The sequence below is a fragment of the Pogoniulus pusillus genome, chromosome 26 (genome assembly GCF_015220805.1).
Source record: "Pogoniulus pusillus isolate bPogPus1 chromosome 26, bPogPus1.pri, whole genome shotgun sequence".
NCBI lineage: Eukaryota > Metazoa > Chordata > Aves > Piciformes > Lybiidae > Pogoniulus > Pogoniulus pusillus.
In genome coordinates, this window is record NC_087289.1 from 17,198,191 (window position 1) to 17,214,674 (window position 16,484).

General features: G+C 43.6%; 1 protein-coding gene across 4 annotated transcripts in view; it reads left to right on the forward strand.

Moving 5' to 3' along the window:
- The window catches only part of ARMC8 (armadillo repeat containing 8), a 94,481-nt gene that overhangs the window by 49,582 nt on the left and 28,415 nt on the right, over positions 1-16,484 (forward strand). For all 4 annotated transcript variants that reach the window (XM_064165370.1, XM_064165369.1, XM_064165371.1 and 1 more), the window contains 4 exons: positions 3,780-3,860; positions 6,481-6,556; positions 6,648-6,738; positions 12,080-12,140. In XM_064165370.1, coding sequence (XP_064021440.1) covers positions 3,780-3,860; positions 6,481-6,556; positions 6,648-6,738; positions 12,080-12,140 — 309 coding nt within the window. The remainder of the gene's footprint in view (positions 1-3,779; positions 3,861-6,480; positions 6,557-6,647; positions 6,739-12,079; positions 12,141-16,484) is intronic.

Sequence of the window (16,484 nt, forward strand, 5' to 3'; positions counted from 1 at the left end):
AGGCATAGCATAGATGATAAGAAGTATTGCTACCCTCAAGTCTCATCTTAGTACATTTATTGATTAAACCCGTATCAGTATATCCATAGCTCCTACCCTCCTTGTTCCTGAGTACTGTTCTCTACTTGCATCTTGTGCATATTTTTTTCCCTCTTTCTTGCCAGAGTCATCTTTGTTTTGGCTTCTCAAGTTTCCTCCTTTCTTGCCTCCTTAATTTCCCTGGGACCTGCTGTCTTGAGCTAGGAAATCCTTAATTCAGGTTTCTAGCATGTTGCTGCTGTTTCCTACTTTTATATCCTTCTCTTATTGCTTCTCACTGCATTTTTGGAGTTAAAATTAACTGATGGAAAACGTTTACCCTGGAGAAGAGCCATCCTAAGCAAGGGAAAGTGTTGATTTACAAGGGGAACAGATGCATTTCTCAACACACAGAGCCAGGATTCTATCAACATATAAGGAAAGAAATAAACTGAAAGCAGATTGATGTACATGGTATGCTAAAATGCAAGTCAAAAATTGGCTTTATAAGAGTCTCTCTATCACAGTTGATTTGTTTGTAGAGGAAGTGCTTTAAGTAGGTAAGCTTTACTGTTGTAATGGTCACATAATGAAGGTAACGTTTGGGAACACTATGGTTGTATGAATAATTTGGAAAGATAGTTCTGGACCTTCTATTTGAATGTGGTGACATCTCTGCATAAGTAATGATTTCACCACTAGGTGAGGATTAGACCTTGTGTCTGGGAAGGATCCAGGATAAAGCCTGTAGTCAAGGCAGCTTCTCCCAAGCCCATTCTTGATCTTAGGCCTGAAAAAGGGATTAGATAAGTGTTTTCAAAATTTCATTATGGGATGAATTGTTACATTGTTCTGTCTTGTGGGAAATTGATGTTTTATGATGGAAAATCATGCAAGAAGTGTGATTTCTGTTGCCTCAGTATTAATGCTGTTTGGATAACAAGGTCACTTTACTAGGACTGCTTCCTGGAACTCTATTGGTGTACCTAAAGAGCATGTAAAAAAGGCAGAAAACCTTGCTGTGAAGTTGGTGCCTGAGCTGCTTGGGAATAATACATTCTGTTGTCAGGTTTTCACATTTGGACTTGAAGCTCTCCCTGCTTCTGGGTCAGTGTTTACCCTATTGTGCATTAAACAGGCTCTACTGGTGTGCACAAACACCACGTGTGCAGCTTAGGTATTTCCAGCTACAGTTCATTATGCAGTAAAGATATACCCAAGTGTCACCTGTGCATGCTTGTGTCCTGTTTGCACAGAATTGAAAATGGGAAAATCACTACTACTTGTGAGTTACTAAAATGATCTAAGTCACTCTGATTTCTTTTACTTCAGTTTTACTCATTTTTACTACGTGTTTTGATATCTCTTCTTCAGCTTCAACACTGGCATAGCTGTGGCTTTAAGTCATTGCCTCAGCCACTTCTGTCTGCCAATGTAGGTTGTTTTCCTGCTTCACCCATGCTGTTCTCATTGCATTTTTGGTAGAAAGCTCTTGGTGGCAGTAGCAGCTGAAGCATCTCTTAAAGCACAAGATGTTTTACATCTAAGAGGAACTTAATGCTTTTTCACTTAGATGTAAGAGTTCTAAAAGCTTTCTTCTGAATATGAGTGATCTGATTGCAACTGTATTTCAAGTGTGTGTGTGTGTGGAAATAAGTCAGTCATAGGCATAGAGGTGCCCATAACTCAGCTGGATTTGAACAGAAGATTAAGGAGTGAAGATACTTTTTTCACTTGCAGATGAGAAAATGCTTTGAGGTATGATTTATGCTGTGACAACTGCAAAGTTAAATTTAAATTGCACATAGGGGGATGGTGTAGGCTGGGTGGGTGATGTGATTGAGAGCAGCCCTGCAGAAAAGGACCTGGGGCTACTAATGGATGAGAAGCTGACCATGAGCAGACAGTGCACACTTGCAAACCAAAAGGCAAATCACATCCTGGATCACGTGAAAAGGAGCATGGCCAGCAGATGAAGAGAGGGGATTCTGCTGCTCTACTCTAGTGAAAACTCACCTGGAGTGCTGTGTCCGTCTCTGGGACTCTTGACACAAGGACATGGACCCACTGGAGTAGGTCCAGAGTAGGGCCACAAAAATGATCACCCACCTGGACTACTGTGTCTATTTCTGGAGCACCTCTCCTATAAGGACAGTATGAGAGAGTTGGGAGTTGTTCATCCTGGTGAGGAAGAGACTGCAGGGAGATCTTTTAGCAGCCTTCCAGTACCTGAAGGTGACTTAGAAGAAAGCTGGGGAAGACCTGTTTACTAGGGCTTGTGGTGATAGGATAAGGGGAATGATTTTAAACTAGAACAGGGTAGTAGAGTTAGGTGGAACATTAGGAAGAAGCTCTTTACTGTGATGGTGGTGGAACACTGAAACAGGTTGCCCAGGGAAGTGGTGGAGGTAACATTCAAGGTCAGGCTTGATGGGACTATGAGCAAGCTGATCTAGTTTGGGATGTCCCTACTGACTGCAAAGGGGTTGGACTAGATGACCTTCATAGGGCACTTCCAACCCAATGTGTTTTGTGATAACCTCTGCATAACAGAAAGATGGCTGCATGAGTCTGCTTCTGGAGAGATGTTTTTATGTCACAGATCAGATTTCACAGCAGACTGTTGACAGTTGCAGGCCCCGCTGAGATTACATGTTGTTGTTTTCCAGCCTCATTAATACAGAAGTTCTGAGGGCTTCCTATAGCAAAACTCAGTATTTGTTGAATTCCAAATGCTTTTTAAATCTTGGGAAAATATTGCTATGTCAGCCACTGCCAGCTTGGATCTTGGATGTCCATAAATGTGTGGTGGCTGACTAGGTTCATGGCTAAACGTTTTTGAAACGTTGAGATGCTTGAGCATGTCCAGAGAAGGGCAACGAGGCTGGGGAGAGGCCTTGAGCACAGCCCTACAAGGAGAGGCTGAGGGAGCTGGGATTGGTTAGCCTGGAGAAGAGGAGGCTCAGGGGTGACCTTATTGCTGTCTACAACTACCTGAGGGGTGGTTGTGGCCAGGAGGAGGTTGCTCTCTTCTCTCAGGTGGCCAGCACCAGAACGAGAGGACACAGCCTCAGGCTGCACCAGGGGAGATTTAGGCTGGAGGTGAGGAGAAAGTTCTTCCCTGAGAGAGTCATTGGACACTGGAATGGGCTGCCCGGGGAGGTGGTGGAGTCGCCGTCCCTGGAGCTGTTCAAGGCAGGATTGGACGTGGCACTTGGTGCCATGGTCTGGCCTTGAGCTCTGTGGTAAAGGGTTGGATTCAATGATCTATGAGGTCTCTTCCAACCTTGGTGATACTGTGATACTGTGAAACTAGAATAACCTGTGGGAGGGAAGTATGCATCTGTTATTAAAGCACTGCCACATTGTCTGGATGCAGTTTCAAGGTTAATTCCCTCTCTTCTGAAGGTAGAATTGTTGAAAATGCTTCTTATTACCGGTAAAGAAGACAGCAGTAACTGTTGATCTTTTATGATTTGTAGAGAAAATTGGGAGCTTTCAGTTGTTTCCAGTGTGAAGAATGGAAACAGAAGTTCTCTAACAACGTTTCTGCATTTGTGAAAACTGACTTCATTGTCTGATGAAGCAAAGATTGCAAATTATAACTAGAACAGGATGAATGCTATCAGAATAAGCTGATGTCAGCTGATGACAAAGCAAATGTTAGTAAATGCATCTTTAATGCTTAAGTTGCAGATAATGGAAACTCCTTTCATTTCTTTCTAAAACAATTAATTGCATTCTGTGTTTTTCCTTTGAAGGGTCCAGATCACCAGACAATCTTATTTAACTGTGGAGCTGTTCAGAACATTGCACATCTGTTAGTCTCCACCTCCTACAAAGTAAGATGTTAACATTATTTCATGTTTTCTGTCTGTGAAAGGAATCCAAAAGAAGATTATAGAAACTGTCTGTGCATATGAACTAGAACTATAGACAGGTATAATTGGTATTTCTACAATAGCAGTTTGGTTTATTTGCTGTATGGAGTTCTGTTGGAATGAGACCTGTTGTTCTGGAGTCCTCTGTAAATGCAAAGCACCATTTGCTGTCTACAACTACCTGAGGGGTGGTTGTGGCCAGGAGGAGGTTGCTCTCTTCTCTCAGGTGGCCAGCACCAGAACAAGAGGACACAGCCTCAGGCTGTGCCAGGGGAGATTTAGGCTGGAGGTGAGGAGAAAGTTCTTCACTGAGAGAGTCATTGGACACTGGAATGGGCTGCCCGGGGAGGTGGTGGAGTCGCCGTCCCTGGAGCTGTTCAAGGCAGGACTGGACGTGGCACTTGGTGCCATGGTCTGGCCTTGAGCTCTGTGGTAAAGGGTTGGACTTGATGATCTGTGAGGTCTCTTCCAACCCTGATGATACTGTGATATTACTGAAAACAGAGCCATCTGTTATTGATCCAAAGGAGAACAGTCACCTGTCAATCCAATAAATGGTCTACAATTTGTTGTGCAATAAACAAGAAGAGCAAATTGAACTGAAGTGAAGCATATGTGAGCTGTCTTAAACAGAAGGTGTAGCTGTGAAAACATGGACACAGAGCATATGGAGGCTGCCAGCAACCTATGTTTTGTGTTCACTGAATTACCTGAGTCTGTTAGTCAAAGATGAACTTCCAAAACCTACCTGAAAGGGTAGCACATTTGGCACTTCCAGATAGACTCTAGTTGTTTTCACTAGAACCTTTACCCCCTGCTCTGGCCCTGATTTCCTTCTGAAGGAATATAGCTCATGAGCTGTGGGTCTGACTTCTGTGGTGCTTTTTTGATACACAATCTGTTTCCTGCTGCTTTGATGCATACACTGCAATCATCAGATGGCCTGGCAAGTCAGTGAGGTGTTGTCAAACAGGGCTTTGGGTCTGGAGCAAGGTGAGCTGCTCTCTCTTCTTTCTGACTAAGGCTTCTCTACTCCTGGCGAGAAAAGACCTTAACTGTGGCTGTGATTAGATATTAGAAAATCAATTCACAGAAGTCTGATTGTCAGTGCTGCTGTTGTCTACCCATGGACTCCAATGTTTGTAAGACTTACTGTTGAGGAAGGTAGGGTGGGCCTGAACTTAACTTGCAGTAAGTGCTTTCTGCAGTGGAGGGCTTCTTTAGATTGAAATCTTGTTTCATGTGCTTTGTTTTGACATTGAGATGCAGTAACAGAAAGATGGAAAGACAAGGAACAGAAGTTAAATATGTACTGCTGTAGGAAATGAACACTAATATCTGAATTCAAATAGGTTGCTCTTCAGAGAAGAGGATAATGGCTGGTCTTCCCTCTGTCAAGAGAGAGGTTATAAAGACTTCCTAGCCTGGTGTGACTAGTCAGCCATGAAATAGTGTTCAGTTAAACTGAATATGGGTTTTGGACTGGAGGAGGAAAATGCACCATAAAGAAATTTGTGAATCTTTTTTGTATAGGTGATACCTAAGGCTCTGTAATGGCAGCAAACTGTATGGTATATAGATCTTTTAAGATGAGTGTAGACCTACTTCAACTGGGTGGTGCTTCTTAGACATTTTATTAAGCTCACCTTTAAAGGCTTCTGAAATATAAACCTCCATAACATGTATTTCTGATTCTCTGATGTGTGTTAACACTGCTGGAAAGAAAAAGAACTATTGTTATGCAGCTCCTTTTGTTGTTGTTGGTTTGTTTTCTGTGTTGTTTTACACGTTTGTGAGGCATCACAAATAAACCCAGTGTTTCAGTCTAGTTCCCAAGTTTTATCCTTTCTTGTCTTTTTCACAAACAGTTCTAATTGTACCCTATAGAAGGGTCAAGTGTTAAGGTGTGAGTTAGATTTTTCCATCATAGAATCAACCAGGTTGGAAGAGACCTCCAAGCTCAACCAGTCCAACCTAGCACCCAGCCCTGTCCAATCAACCAGACCATGGCACTAAGACCATGGCCTCATCCAGGCTTTTCTTGAACACCTCCAGGGACAGCAACTCCTCCACCTCCCTGGGCAGCCCATTCCAATGCAAATCACTCTCTGGCAAAAACTTCTCCTAACATCCAGCCTATACTTCCCCCAGTACAACTTGAGACTGTGTCCCCTTGTTCTGTTGCTGCTTGCCTGGCAGAAGAGCCCAACCCCACCTGGCTACAGCCTCCCTTCAGGTAGTTGTGGACAGCAGTGAGGTCCGCCCTGAGCCTCATCTTCTGCAGGCTGCACACCTCCAGCTTACTCAGCCTCTCCTCACAGGGCTGTGCACCAAGCCCCTTGCCAGCCTTGGTGCCCTTCTCTGGACACCTTCCAGCACCTTAACATCTCTCTTGTATTGAGGAGCCCCTAACTGGACACAGTACTCAAGGTGTGGCTTGGGCAGTGCTGACTATCTGCCTTTTATTTCTCATTGATCATGCAGAATTATTTCCCACAAGCCTGTGCCAGCAGTACAGACCAGTTTTGCTCTTAAGTTAGCATTTACATTTATAACTCATATATATTCTGTTTTCTCACAGGTTCGAATGCAGGCATTGAAATGCTTCTCAGTTCTAGCCTTTGAAAACCCACAGGTATCAATGACACTTGTAAATGGTAAGTATATTGTTGCTGTTGCTAACCTGCTGCTGATTTTACTGCTTGGGTGGGTTAGAATGACTCAAGAGTTCTGTGTTGTTGCTTGCAGTGTCAGTCGATGGAGAGTTGTTACCACAGATCTTTGTGAAGATGTTACAAAGGGACAAGCCTATTGAAATGCAGCTCACATCAGCCAAATGGTAATTCTCCTCAGAAATTCAAGTGCAATAGTGTGCAATGTCATGCTTACTTTTTAACTGTTCCCTTTTTGCTTACTGCAAAGTAATATGTCATCTAAAATCTTTGTGAAAACATTATTTCCAGTTAATTCCTATCTAAATTGTTGGAGTTGCCAATTGGCTTGCATACTAGAAGAAACTTCATTCCTAAAAGAAGTGTCTCAAAGACTGGAACAGGCTCCCTGGGGAGGTTGTGGAATCCCCATCACTAGAGGTATTTAAAAAACATGGAGATGTGGTGCTGAGGGAGATGATTTAGCACCAGACTTGGTAGAGTCAGATAATGATTGGACTTGATCACCTTAAAGGTCTTCTCCAACAAAACTTATTCTGTGCTTCTGATGATCTTTTTACCATGACTTTTGCTCTTTGCTGTACATAAAGAGGAAAAAAGTGTTGCTAGACAGCAGTTTTGTCAGAAATGTATTCAGGCTTAAGGATTTTCATAAGCTGAACTGCAGTTTTCTGAAGGAAAAGCATGGATTTTGTGTAAGTTTTACTTTGAATAGGCTGTGGTCAATTTTATGTCCTTACAGAGTATGATACTGAAACACCATCATGCAGTACAAGTTAATGTCCTTGTTGCACCACTATTCAGACAAGTCATTCAGGAGGCTGAGGCTGTGTGTGTTGAGAACTGTGTGCACTAAGATGGTGAGAGAGCAGACCTAGTCCCTATTCCCAATTGTTTTAATTAAAAAATACTAATCTTTAAGCTTTAAATAAATTTATATAGCAGAATTGATGTTACTAATTTTATAATCCAAATAAAACTTTCCCATCTGGTGTGGGCACATTTCTATATGTTTACATTTGTATGAGTGTCTACTCTGTGATTAAAACATGATCACATTTCCTGACAGCAACACTGAGGTTATTCTTCATAAGCTGGGAGTTGACTCTTTTTGTTGTGCTGATAATAATGGATTAAATGAATGTTTAAGTTACAAAAAGAGATAAAATTACCCCTGCTAAAATTTAAACAGAGCTCAAGAGTTTGGCCACTGATTTGCTATTTCACTGACTCTTGTGTCAGTGCAAAGGCTTGAGTTTTCTAGGTGAGGGACAAATGGGCTAGGTAGGATTACCTCTTGTGTAATGTTGCCAGGTTATGATGGCTCAAGCCAGTCATGAAAGCAGTTATGAAGATGTATGTGTGTGTGTGGGTTGTCTTAGGCAATCTCTGTGGGAGGTTTTTCTCAAGACTTTCCATACTCCCAACCACAATTTGTCTATGAAATCTCCTTTTACTGTCTTAGATGACTTTTAGTGAAGAAGGGAAGTTAATTAACTGCTTTGTAACAGTCTTTGTGATTGATTTATGTTTTTGGGAATTCAGAGAAAATACAGAGAATTAAGTATTAGAAATCACTTTTTTGTATCATGATGGAAAGCAGTTGATAAGTTATGAAGGCAGGTTGAAGTGAAACAAATTGTTCTAGTTCTTGACTCTTGTCTCATTCTGGAATGAATGCTCTCAGATCTGTCAATGTTCTTTACTGATCTGCTTCAAGATAGAAGAAGTTGAGTAGGCAGTCTCATACTATGCTGTTGCTTTGCAGTACTTTGAGGTGGATCTTTGAAAGCATGGAATGAAAAGATATGTTGAAAAGTTCAAAGGAAAATGGAAAGTAAATAGTTATCTTGAGTTTCAGAATTGATTTCCAGTTAGTCCATTGGCAGTCATCTTTAGCAGGACACTCACAGCCTCAGATTCATGACAGTCCTGGGGACTTGTAGACAAGCCAGCAGGTGTTTGCAAGTCACAGTATCACAATATCATCAGGGTTGGAAGAGACCTCACAGATCATCAAGTCCAACCCTTTACCACAGAGCTCAAGGCCAGACCATGGCACCAAGTGCCACGTCCAGTCCTGCCTTGAACAGCTCCAGGGACGGCGACTCCACCACCTCCCCGGGCAGCCCATTCCAGTGTCCAATGACTCTCTCAGTGAAGAACTTTCTCCTCACCTCCAGCCTAAATCTCCCCTGGCGTAGCCTGAGGCTGTGTCCTCTCGTTCTGGTGCTGGCCACCTGAGAGAAGAGAGCAACCTCCTCCTGGCCACAACCACCCCTCAGGTAGTTGTAGACAGCAATAAGGTCTCACCTGAGCCTCCTCTTCTCCAGGCTAACCAATCCCAGCTCCCTCAGCCTCTCCTCATAGGGCTGTGCTCAAGGCCTCTCCCCAGCCTCGTTACCCTTCTCTGGACACACTCAAGCATCTCAATGTCCCTCCTAAACTGGGGGGCCCAGAACTGAACACAGGACTCAAGGTGTGGTCTAAACAGTGCAGAGTACAGGGGCAGAATGACCTCCCTGCTCCTGCTGGCCACACCATTCCTGATGCAGGCCAGGATGCCACTGGCTCTCTTGGCCACCCGGGCACACTGCTGGCTCATGTTCAGGCAGGTATCAATCAGCAACCCCAGATCCCTCTCTGTCTGGCTGCTCTCCAGCCACTCCAACCCTAGCCTGTATCTCTGCATGGGGTTGCTGTGGCCAAAGTGCAGCACCCTGCACTTGGAGCTATTGAATGCCATCCCCTTGGACTCTGCCCATCTGTCCAGGCGGTCAAGGTCCCGCTGCAGAGCCCTTCTGCCCTCCAACTCAATCACATCTGCCCCCAGCTTGGTGTCATCTGCAAACTTGCTGATGACTGACTCCATGCCCTCATCCAGGTCATCTATGAAGATATTAAAGAGGGTGGGGCCCAGCACAGATCCCTGAGGGACACCACTAGTGACAGCTGCCAGCTGGATGTGGCACCATTCACCACCACTCTCTGGGTCTGGCCCTCCAGCCAGTTCCTAACCCAGCATAGAGTGTTGCCATCCAAGCCATGGGCTGATAGCTTAGCCAGCAGTAAAGTCCATTCCCTACTTGATTCCCTCCAGGTCAGGCTCACTCTTTGTTTTGCAATGAGAGCAGGAAGTGAAATTGTCTTGCATCTTCTTTATTTTTTTCCTGCTTCTAAATCAGTCTTTGTTCCTGCCTTGCCAGCTTTGGTCAGTGAATCTGCACTTGCTCTCTGGTTTTTTTTTTTTGGAACATGGATGTAGAAGGTGCTTTTATGCATTTGTTAAGCCTTGTGTTAAATTTGTTGGAATCCAAGGTGGCATACAAGGCTATCTTAAGAATCTTGCTTTGTTTTTCAACAATTGAAACAGCCAAGTCAGTACCTCTTAACTGCATTGGAGTAAAGATCCTTCACTTGAACAACAGTGTAGGTTGAAGGAAAGCTGTAAGCATCTTGGAGTAAAATAGGCAGCTACTGTGGAGCAGTAACCTTTTCTGTTAATATACCTGAATTGCTTCCAGCTGAGCCAAGCCTATTTGAAATAAGAATATATTTAATCTATGTCATAGCTGAAGTAGAACTGCTTTGTCTGGCAAATAGCTGAACTAAGTGGTAACTGCAGGGTGGGTGCTTTACTCCTAGTTGAGGTTTGCAAATGAGTATTTCCTGCTGTTGGCTGCAAGGCTTCGACATGAATGTTTGTAAAATGATCACTGTGTTGGCAGTCAAGTCTTATCTTTTATCTTCTGAGACATAATATGTAAAAAGACTTTTATCATGAGATTTTTACCTATTGCTGTCACTGGTAGGTGTTTGGAACAGGATCAGTGATGTTAACCATCTAAGAGGTGAAAAGACTCTTGAAAGGAGTTCAGGAATGCAGTGGAAGACAATGCTGTTACAGTCTGTTAGCATATTACCATTCCTTAGCTCAGTAATCAAAACTGACCCTATGTGCACTTTTTGTCTGCTCACTTGAAAGCTGGCACATGCTAGTTTTAAGTCACCCTTACTGAAACTCAGTTATGTCTTCAGCTGTGGCATAAAAGCCAGTCACAATGGCTTAGTTAAAAAGCAGAAGCAAAAGATACTTGACTGTTTCTGCACTGAATGCAAAGTAATTGATCCTCCAGCCTCATTCCACTTCCTTGTAGTGGAGCTGGGAAAAAAGCAAACTGTAAACCACTTTTATTGGTGGAGAACTGCTTCACATTTTTGGTAGCTTGGAGCATGCATACAGGCAAATCGACAAAGCAGTTCTGGTGTTTGTCTAGTGTTGTGTGACAGCACTGCAGCCAGAGACCTTGGAGTTGTCATATCCACTGTCTAAGCTGTTCTCTACTGAAGAACAAATGCTAGTTTAGTTCAACATCAGAGCCTTAAATTGCTTCATCATTAGCAAGGATGTGCTTATTGCAGCAGAGTGCTCAGGCATGCCTGTGGACAAGCAGCATAACACCATGTCTTTCAGGCTAATGCAGAGCTTGACTGGTTTCTGGCTAAGCTGCCAACTACCAACCATGATAGTATCTCTTGATAGTTTTCAGTGCTTGCCCATGCTGTGTGCAGTTACAGTCAGGTCTTTATTAGTGCTCCTTTATATTAATGTAAGTTGTTAGGGTGGGTTTTTTTGTTGTCAAAGAGGGTTGTGGATCAGTTGAGTTTGACAGTTAGATCTTTTTGGACCACTGTGTGGTGTATGTATTGATGGGTGCTCCAGCAAGATGTTCTGCACTGGAAATCTGTTTAAAGTTATGCCTGGAGTAGTTTCTTCATGTCTAGGAAGCACATATTATGGAATCATAGAATGGCTTGAGCTGGAAGGGATCTTAAAGATCATCTAGTTCCAAGCCCCCTGCCACAGGCAGGGACAGCTTCCAGTAGCCCAGGTTGCTCAAGGCCTCATCCAGCCTGGCCTTGAATATCTGCAGGAAGGGGGACATCTGCAACCTCCTTGGAGAACCTGTTCCAGTGTCTCATTATCCTTACTGGTAAAGATTTTTTTTCTGTTACCCAGTCTCAATTTACTCTCCTCAAGCTTAAATCCATTCCTTCTTATCCTATCACTACAAGTCCTTGTAAAAAGTCCTTCCTCAGCTTTCTTGCATGCCCCCTTCAAGTACTGGAAGGCTGCTCCAAGGTCTCCTTTGAGCCTTCTTTTTTCCAGGCTGAACAGCCCCAACTCTCATAGCCTGTCCTCAGAGGGGAGGTGCTTCAGCCCTCTGATCATCTTTGTGGCCCTCCTCTGGACCCACTCCAGCAGTTCTGTGTCCTTATGCTGGAGACACTAGAACTGGACACAGTACTCCAGGTGGGGGTCTCTTGAGAGCAGAGGAGGAGAATCACCTCCCTCTTTCCTACTGGCCACACTTCTTTTGATACATATTAAAAAGAATGGCAAAACAAAGGGGGTGCACTTCATTAGACAGTTGGTTGCCACAAAGTCTTACTTAAGAGCACGGGACCCTCTGATGGGTGAATCTTTGTTTCATGATGTCATTGCAGCCTTACTTCCATGTGCAGAGCTGGAGCAATACGGACAGACGATTCTTGCATCGTTCTTAAGGTGAGCAGGTTTCTCTTCAAAATGTTTTCCTTACCTAGGGCTGTCCTGGTTTTATTTGTCTCACTCAAAAAGCACACAGAATCTGCTGCAGTGAGGATTTCAAAGCACCAAATACTCCAGATTTTTTTTTTGTTTGATTTGTTTGTTCTTTAAACCAAAATTGAGTTCCTTGGTTTGCCTTTGTGTCTTTATGCATAGCTTTTAAAAGAAGTTTTAAGTAAAGAATCATACCAAAAGGTCAGTATCCAGGAATAAATATCCCAGTTTGACACATATCCATTTGAGGTTTGTAATGATTTCAGTATCATGGGAACGTTACTGTGAGCCTTTGGTCTCTCCACATGAAGGTGGCTCTGGTTTGTCTTTTGCTGGCTTGCTTCACAAGGCCAGAGTCAGAACACTTGCACAATCTGTATGTGGAACTGATCACAAGCAGGTGATTTCTCAGATTTAACAGTGGTTTTGTACATCTTTGTCTGCTTCATACTTTGGTGAGGGAAATTTGTGACCTAAAAAACCCCAGTCACTGCCATACTGAACTCTTGGGTTTGATTTTTATACAGTCTGTGATGTTACAAGGAAATTAAGTAAACTTCATGAAATACAACAGGAATTTAGTCTCTCTTAATAGTTACAATTCTAAAGCTAGTCAAAAAGAAAACAGTGGAAGGAAAAAAAAGCTGTTGATGAACAAGCAGAGCAGATCAGGCACTGCAGCAGATCAGAGGAGACCAGGTAATTAGCATTGCTTGCTTCTTAGGAGATAGTGAAATACTGCTGCATGAAAACATGTTTGCTTTCTTTGGTAATTCCTGGAGCAGACTGGCAGACTTCAAAGCTTTTAATGTGTTTCTAGCATCCTTCATTCCAGAGAATACATGGCAGAAAGTTCAGAATTAAGGAAATGCAGTTGAAATGCTTGAAGAATATGGGGGTTTGGGTTTTTTGGGTGTTTTTTTTTTGTGGGTTTGTTTTGTTTCGCCCTCTTATGCGCCCCTATGCTGAGACTGAGAAGCCCACATGCTCTCTTGGAGTGAGTTCTAATAAGGAAATGAGTTCTTTTCAGGATTGGGTGATTTGTGATCTGAGACCCAGTGACTTTTACAGGAGTTCTCTGCCTTTGGTTACGAAGGTCCCTCTGTGGTGGTCAGTTCTGTGAACAGACAATTAACAAATATATGTGTGACCAGAGAGTGTGCTGCAAGCCCATGGCGCTGCAGATAGTAGTGTGTACTGCTCAAAGCAACAAGTACTGGCCACCAAAGCTACTGGCTACTGCTTTCTGACTCTGACCTGGTACACACTCCTGAGGACTCCTGCTAGCTTACATTTTAAACAGGAAAACTATGACCAGAGTGTCCTACTGTTTGGTAGTGCTGGGTAAAGAGTAGGCTGTGTGTAAGACAGTACAACCAGAACACTTCTGTATTCCTTTGGGTGTCTGTGGCTGTGGAGTCTGGTGTATCTACAGCTTCTGTTAGTGGCATTTTGCTGTCCATCATTCTGGGTAATAACAGATAGGAAACCCATGTGTGGGTTGACAAAAAGGCTCCTGTCTTTTTACACAAGAAGGCAAAAATGCAATTCGTTTCAGTGTTGAAGGTGGCATCTCTTCTGCACAGGCATCAGGCCTTATGCAGGGGTCCTCATACTTCTTAAACAGGCAGCTGGTTCACTGTCCCTCAGACACTGTTCAGGGCTGGACTATAGTTTGGTTCCAGCCCAGTAGCGTTGGGGCCAGACTATAGTTTGGTTCCGGCCCAGTAGTGTTGGGGCCAGACTATAGTTTGGTTCCTGCCCAGTAGTGTTGGGGGCCAGACTATAGTTTGCTTCCAGCCCAGTAGTGTTGGGGGCCAGACTATAGTTTGGTTCCAGCCCAGTAGCGTTGGGGCCAGACTATAGTTTGCTTCCAGCCCAGTAGTGTTGGGGGCCAGACTATAGTTTGCTTCCAGCCCAGTAGTGTTGGGGGCCAGACTATAGTTTGCTTCCAGCCCAGTAGTGTTGGGGGCCAGACTATAGTTTGGTTCCAGCCCAGTAGCGTTGGGGCCAGACTATAGTTTGGTTCCAGCCCAGCAGTGTCAGGGCTGGACTATAGTTTGGTTCCAGCCCAGTCTTGTTGGGTGCTTGGGAGGCTTGTGAGGGGATTCAGTGGCAGGCACTGGCTGATTGGTTTTCCCCCCATGCGGGCTGGATTGAGGACCCTGGGGGGCTGTAACTGGCCCATGGGCCATAACTTGAGGACCCCTGCCTTACAGCAAGTGAGGAAAGCAAGCTGTATCCTTCTTCCTTCTTCTGCTTAGTTTTTTTTCCTGGATTGACTGTCCAGCACCCTGATCTTTCTTCTTTCTCCTTAAAACACTTGCAAATTGAGGACAGTCAGGTATCTGTGTTTCCAAAATGGTTTTGATTTGTTTTCTTTGCCCAGTTTGAGTAGAGGGTTGGCTTATTACACATGAAGAAATAAAATCAGTTGAGGTGGGGAGAAGGCAGAGAAGACTGGTAAATCATGGATTTGATTTGGAATCCTAGTCACAAAAATGACAGCTTTTCCAGTTCATCTAACACATCCCAGCAACACCATGTGAATGAAGCATTTCATCTTACAGTCCATTTTCAGACATTTGTCAGCTAGCCCGAGCAGGTCAGGTGTGCTTTGTAGCTCTTCATAGAATCGACCAGGTTGGAAGAGACCTCCAAGCTCATCCAGTCCAACCTAGCACCCAGCCCTAGCCAATCAACCAGACCATGGCACTAAGTGCCTCAGCCAGGCTTTTCTTAACGCCTCCAGGGACAGCAACTCCACCACCTCCCTGGGCAGCCCATTCCAATGCCAATCACTCTCTCTGCCAGCAGCTTCCTCCTAACATCCAGCCTGTACCTCCCCCAGCACAACTTCACCTTGCCCTGCTCCTCTGCATTTACTTGGTTGTATTGACCTGTAGGTCTAATGGAATGGTTAAAATATGTCTTCAGAATTCTTGATTTTTGTTCCATTTTAAACACGTGGGATTGCTGAAAGTTAAAAAGTGTGAGATTTGAGTTCCTTGGATGCTTGCAGCCAGTGACTTAACTTTTAGCCCTGGAATTCCAAGAAGTAGCTCTTTTCAGGCCATGAAACCTTGGAAAGAATAGTGAAGTGCATTATCTTCATGATTTAGACATGAAATTCCACTTCTTTTCTTTCTTACTCAGGTTGATTGGAATATTTTTGGAGCATTTATATGTAACTGTAATAACTTATTTTTTGCTGACCTCAGTTTTAACTCTACTTTGTCAGCCTGGCAACTGAAACCGATGATCTTTAATCATTATGGGGCAGTTTTACAGAATTAAAAGTGTAGTAATAATTAAATGCCTGAAGGCTTTTAAAGCAAACTTTGCATAAAATAGAGGTCCTAGAAATCTCACTTTGGGAATGAAGTAATTCCCGAGGGGCTGTTTAAATTTACCAACCCTCAGCAGCTGTCTTCACTTTCAAGAGGTTCTGGCAAACCTCCTAAGGAAGCAGTAGGGCCTTAGGTGTGTCTGTGCTATTAGGACCAATTTTCAGCTGTTTAGGCTGAAAGTCTTACCTGCTGTCTTTAAGTGACATATACATGGAGAGGAGGTGCTTTAGCTGACAGGCTTAGGTGCCAGATTTGCAATCTAAATGATAGTCCTTGTGGTTAGCATCATGTTGGCAAGTCCTATACTTCTGCTTCCTTACTTGTGGAATGGAGAGAAGATTCTGACCTATTTAGTGATTTGAACAGTCAGTGGATAAATGTTATTTCAGGTTCCCAAAATGTAACTCTGAGAAACATTTTTTACCAGTGTATTTCTGTTGAAGCCCATGGAGCTGCCCAAACAAAAACCTTCCTGCTATTCCTCAACCATTTTCATAATCCTGTTTGAGGCTTGAGTGAACAGTCCCATCCCTTGGAAAACTGTTTCCAGAGTCAGGTCTTTTTCACTGAGCTTAAGGTAAAGAAAGGTTTGCTTGGCTTTAATACCAAAAGTGGAGAAGGAATGACAAAGATGTTGCTATGTGAGTGTAACTAAGGTGGGGCATATGTCAGGATAAGGCAGAATGGACCTGGATTCCAAGTGAACTTCATTTCTGGTTGGCCAAGAATACTGTTTAGAGATAGTGCTCCTTTCCCTACTGCTAGCAGCCTGCATGGGTCAAGAAAGCCCAGAAATGACACTGTGTTGTCCTTAGTCCTAGATTGCAAAAGGGCAAGAGGGGTTAAGTATTTCTTGTGGGCAGCTTGGATACTTTTGGTTCCTGTATGCAGTAAGAGTAAACCTTTGCATGTAGAAACTTTTGAGGGGAATTTTTGGTTGGTTTTCTTCAGCAGTTTT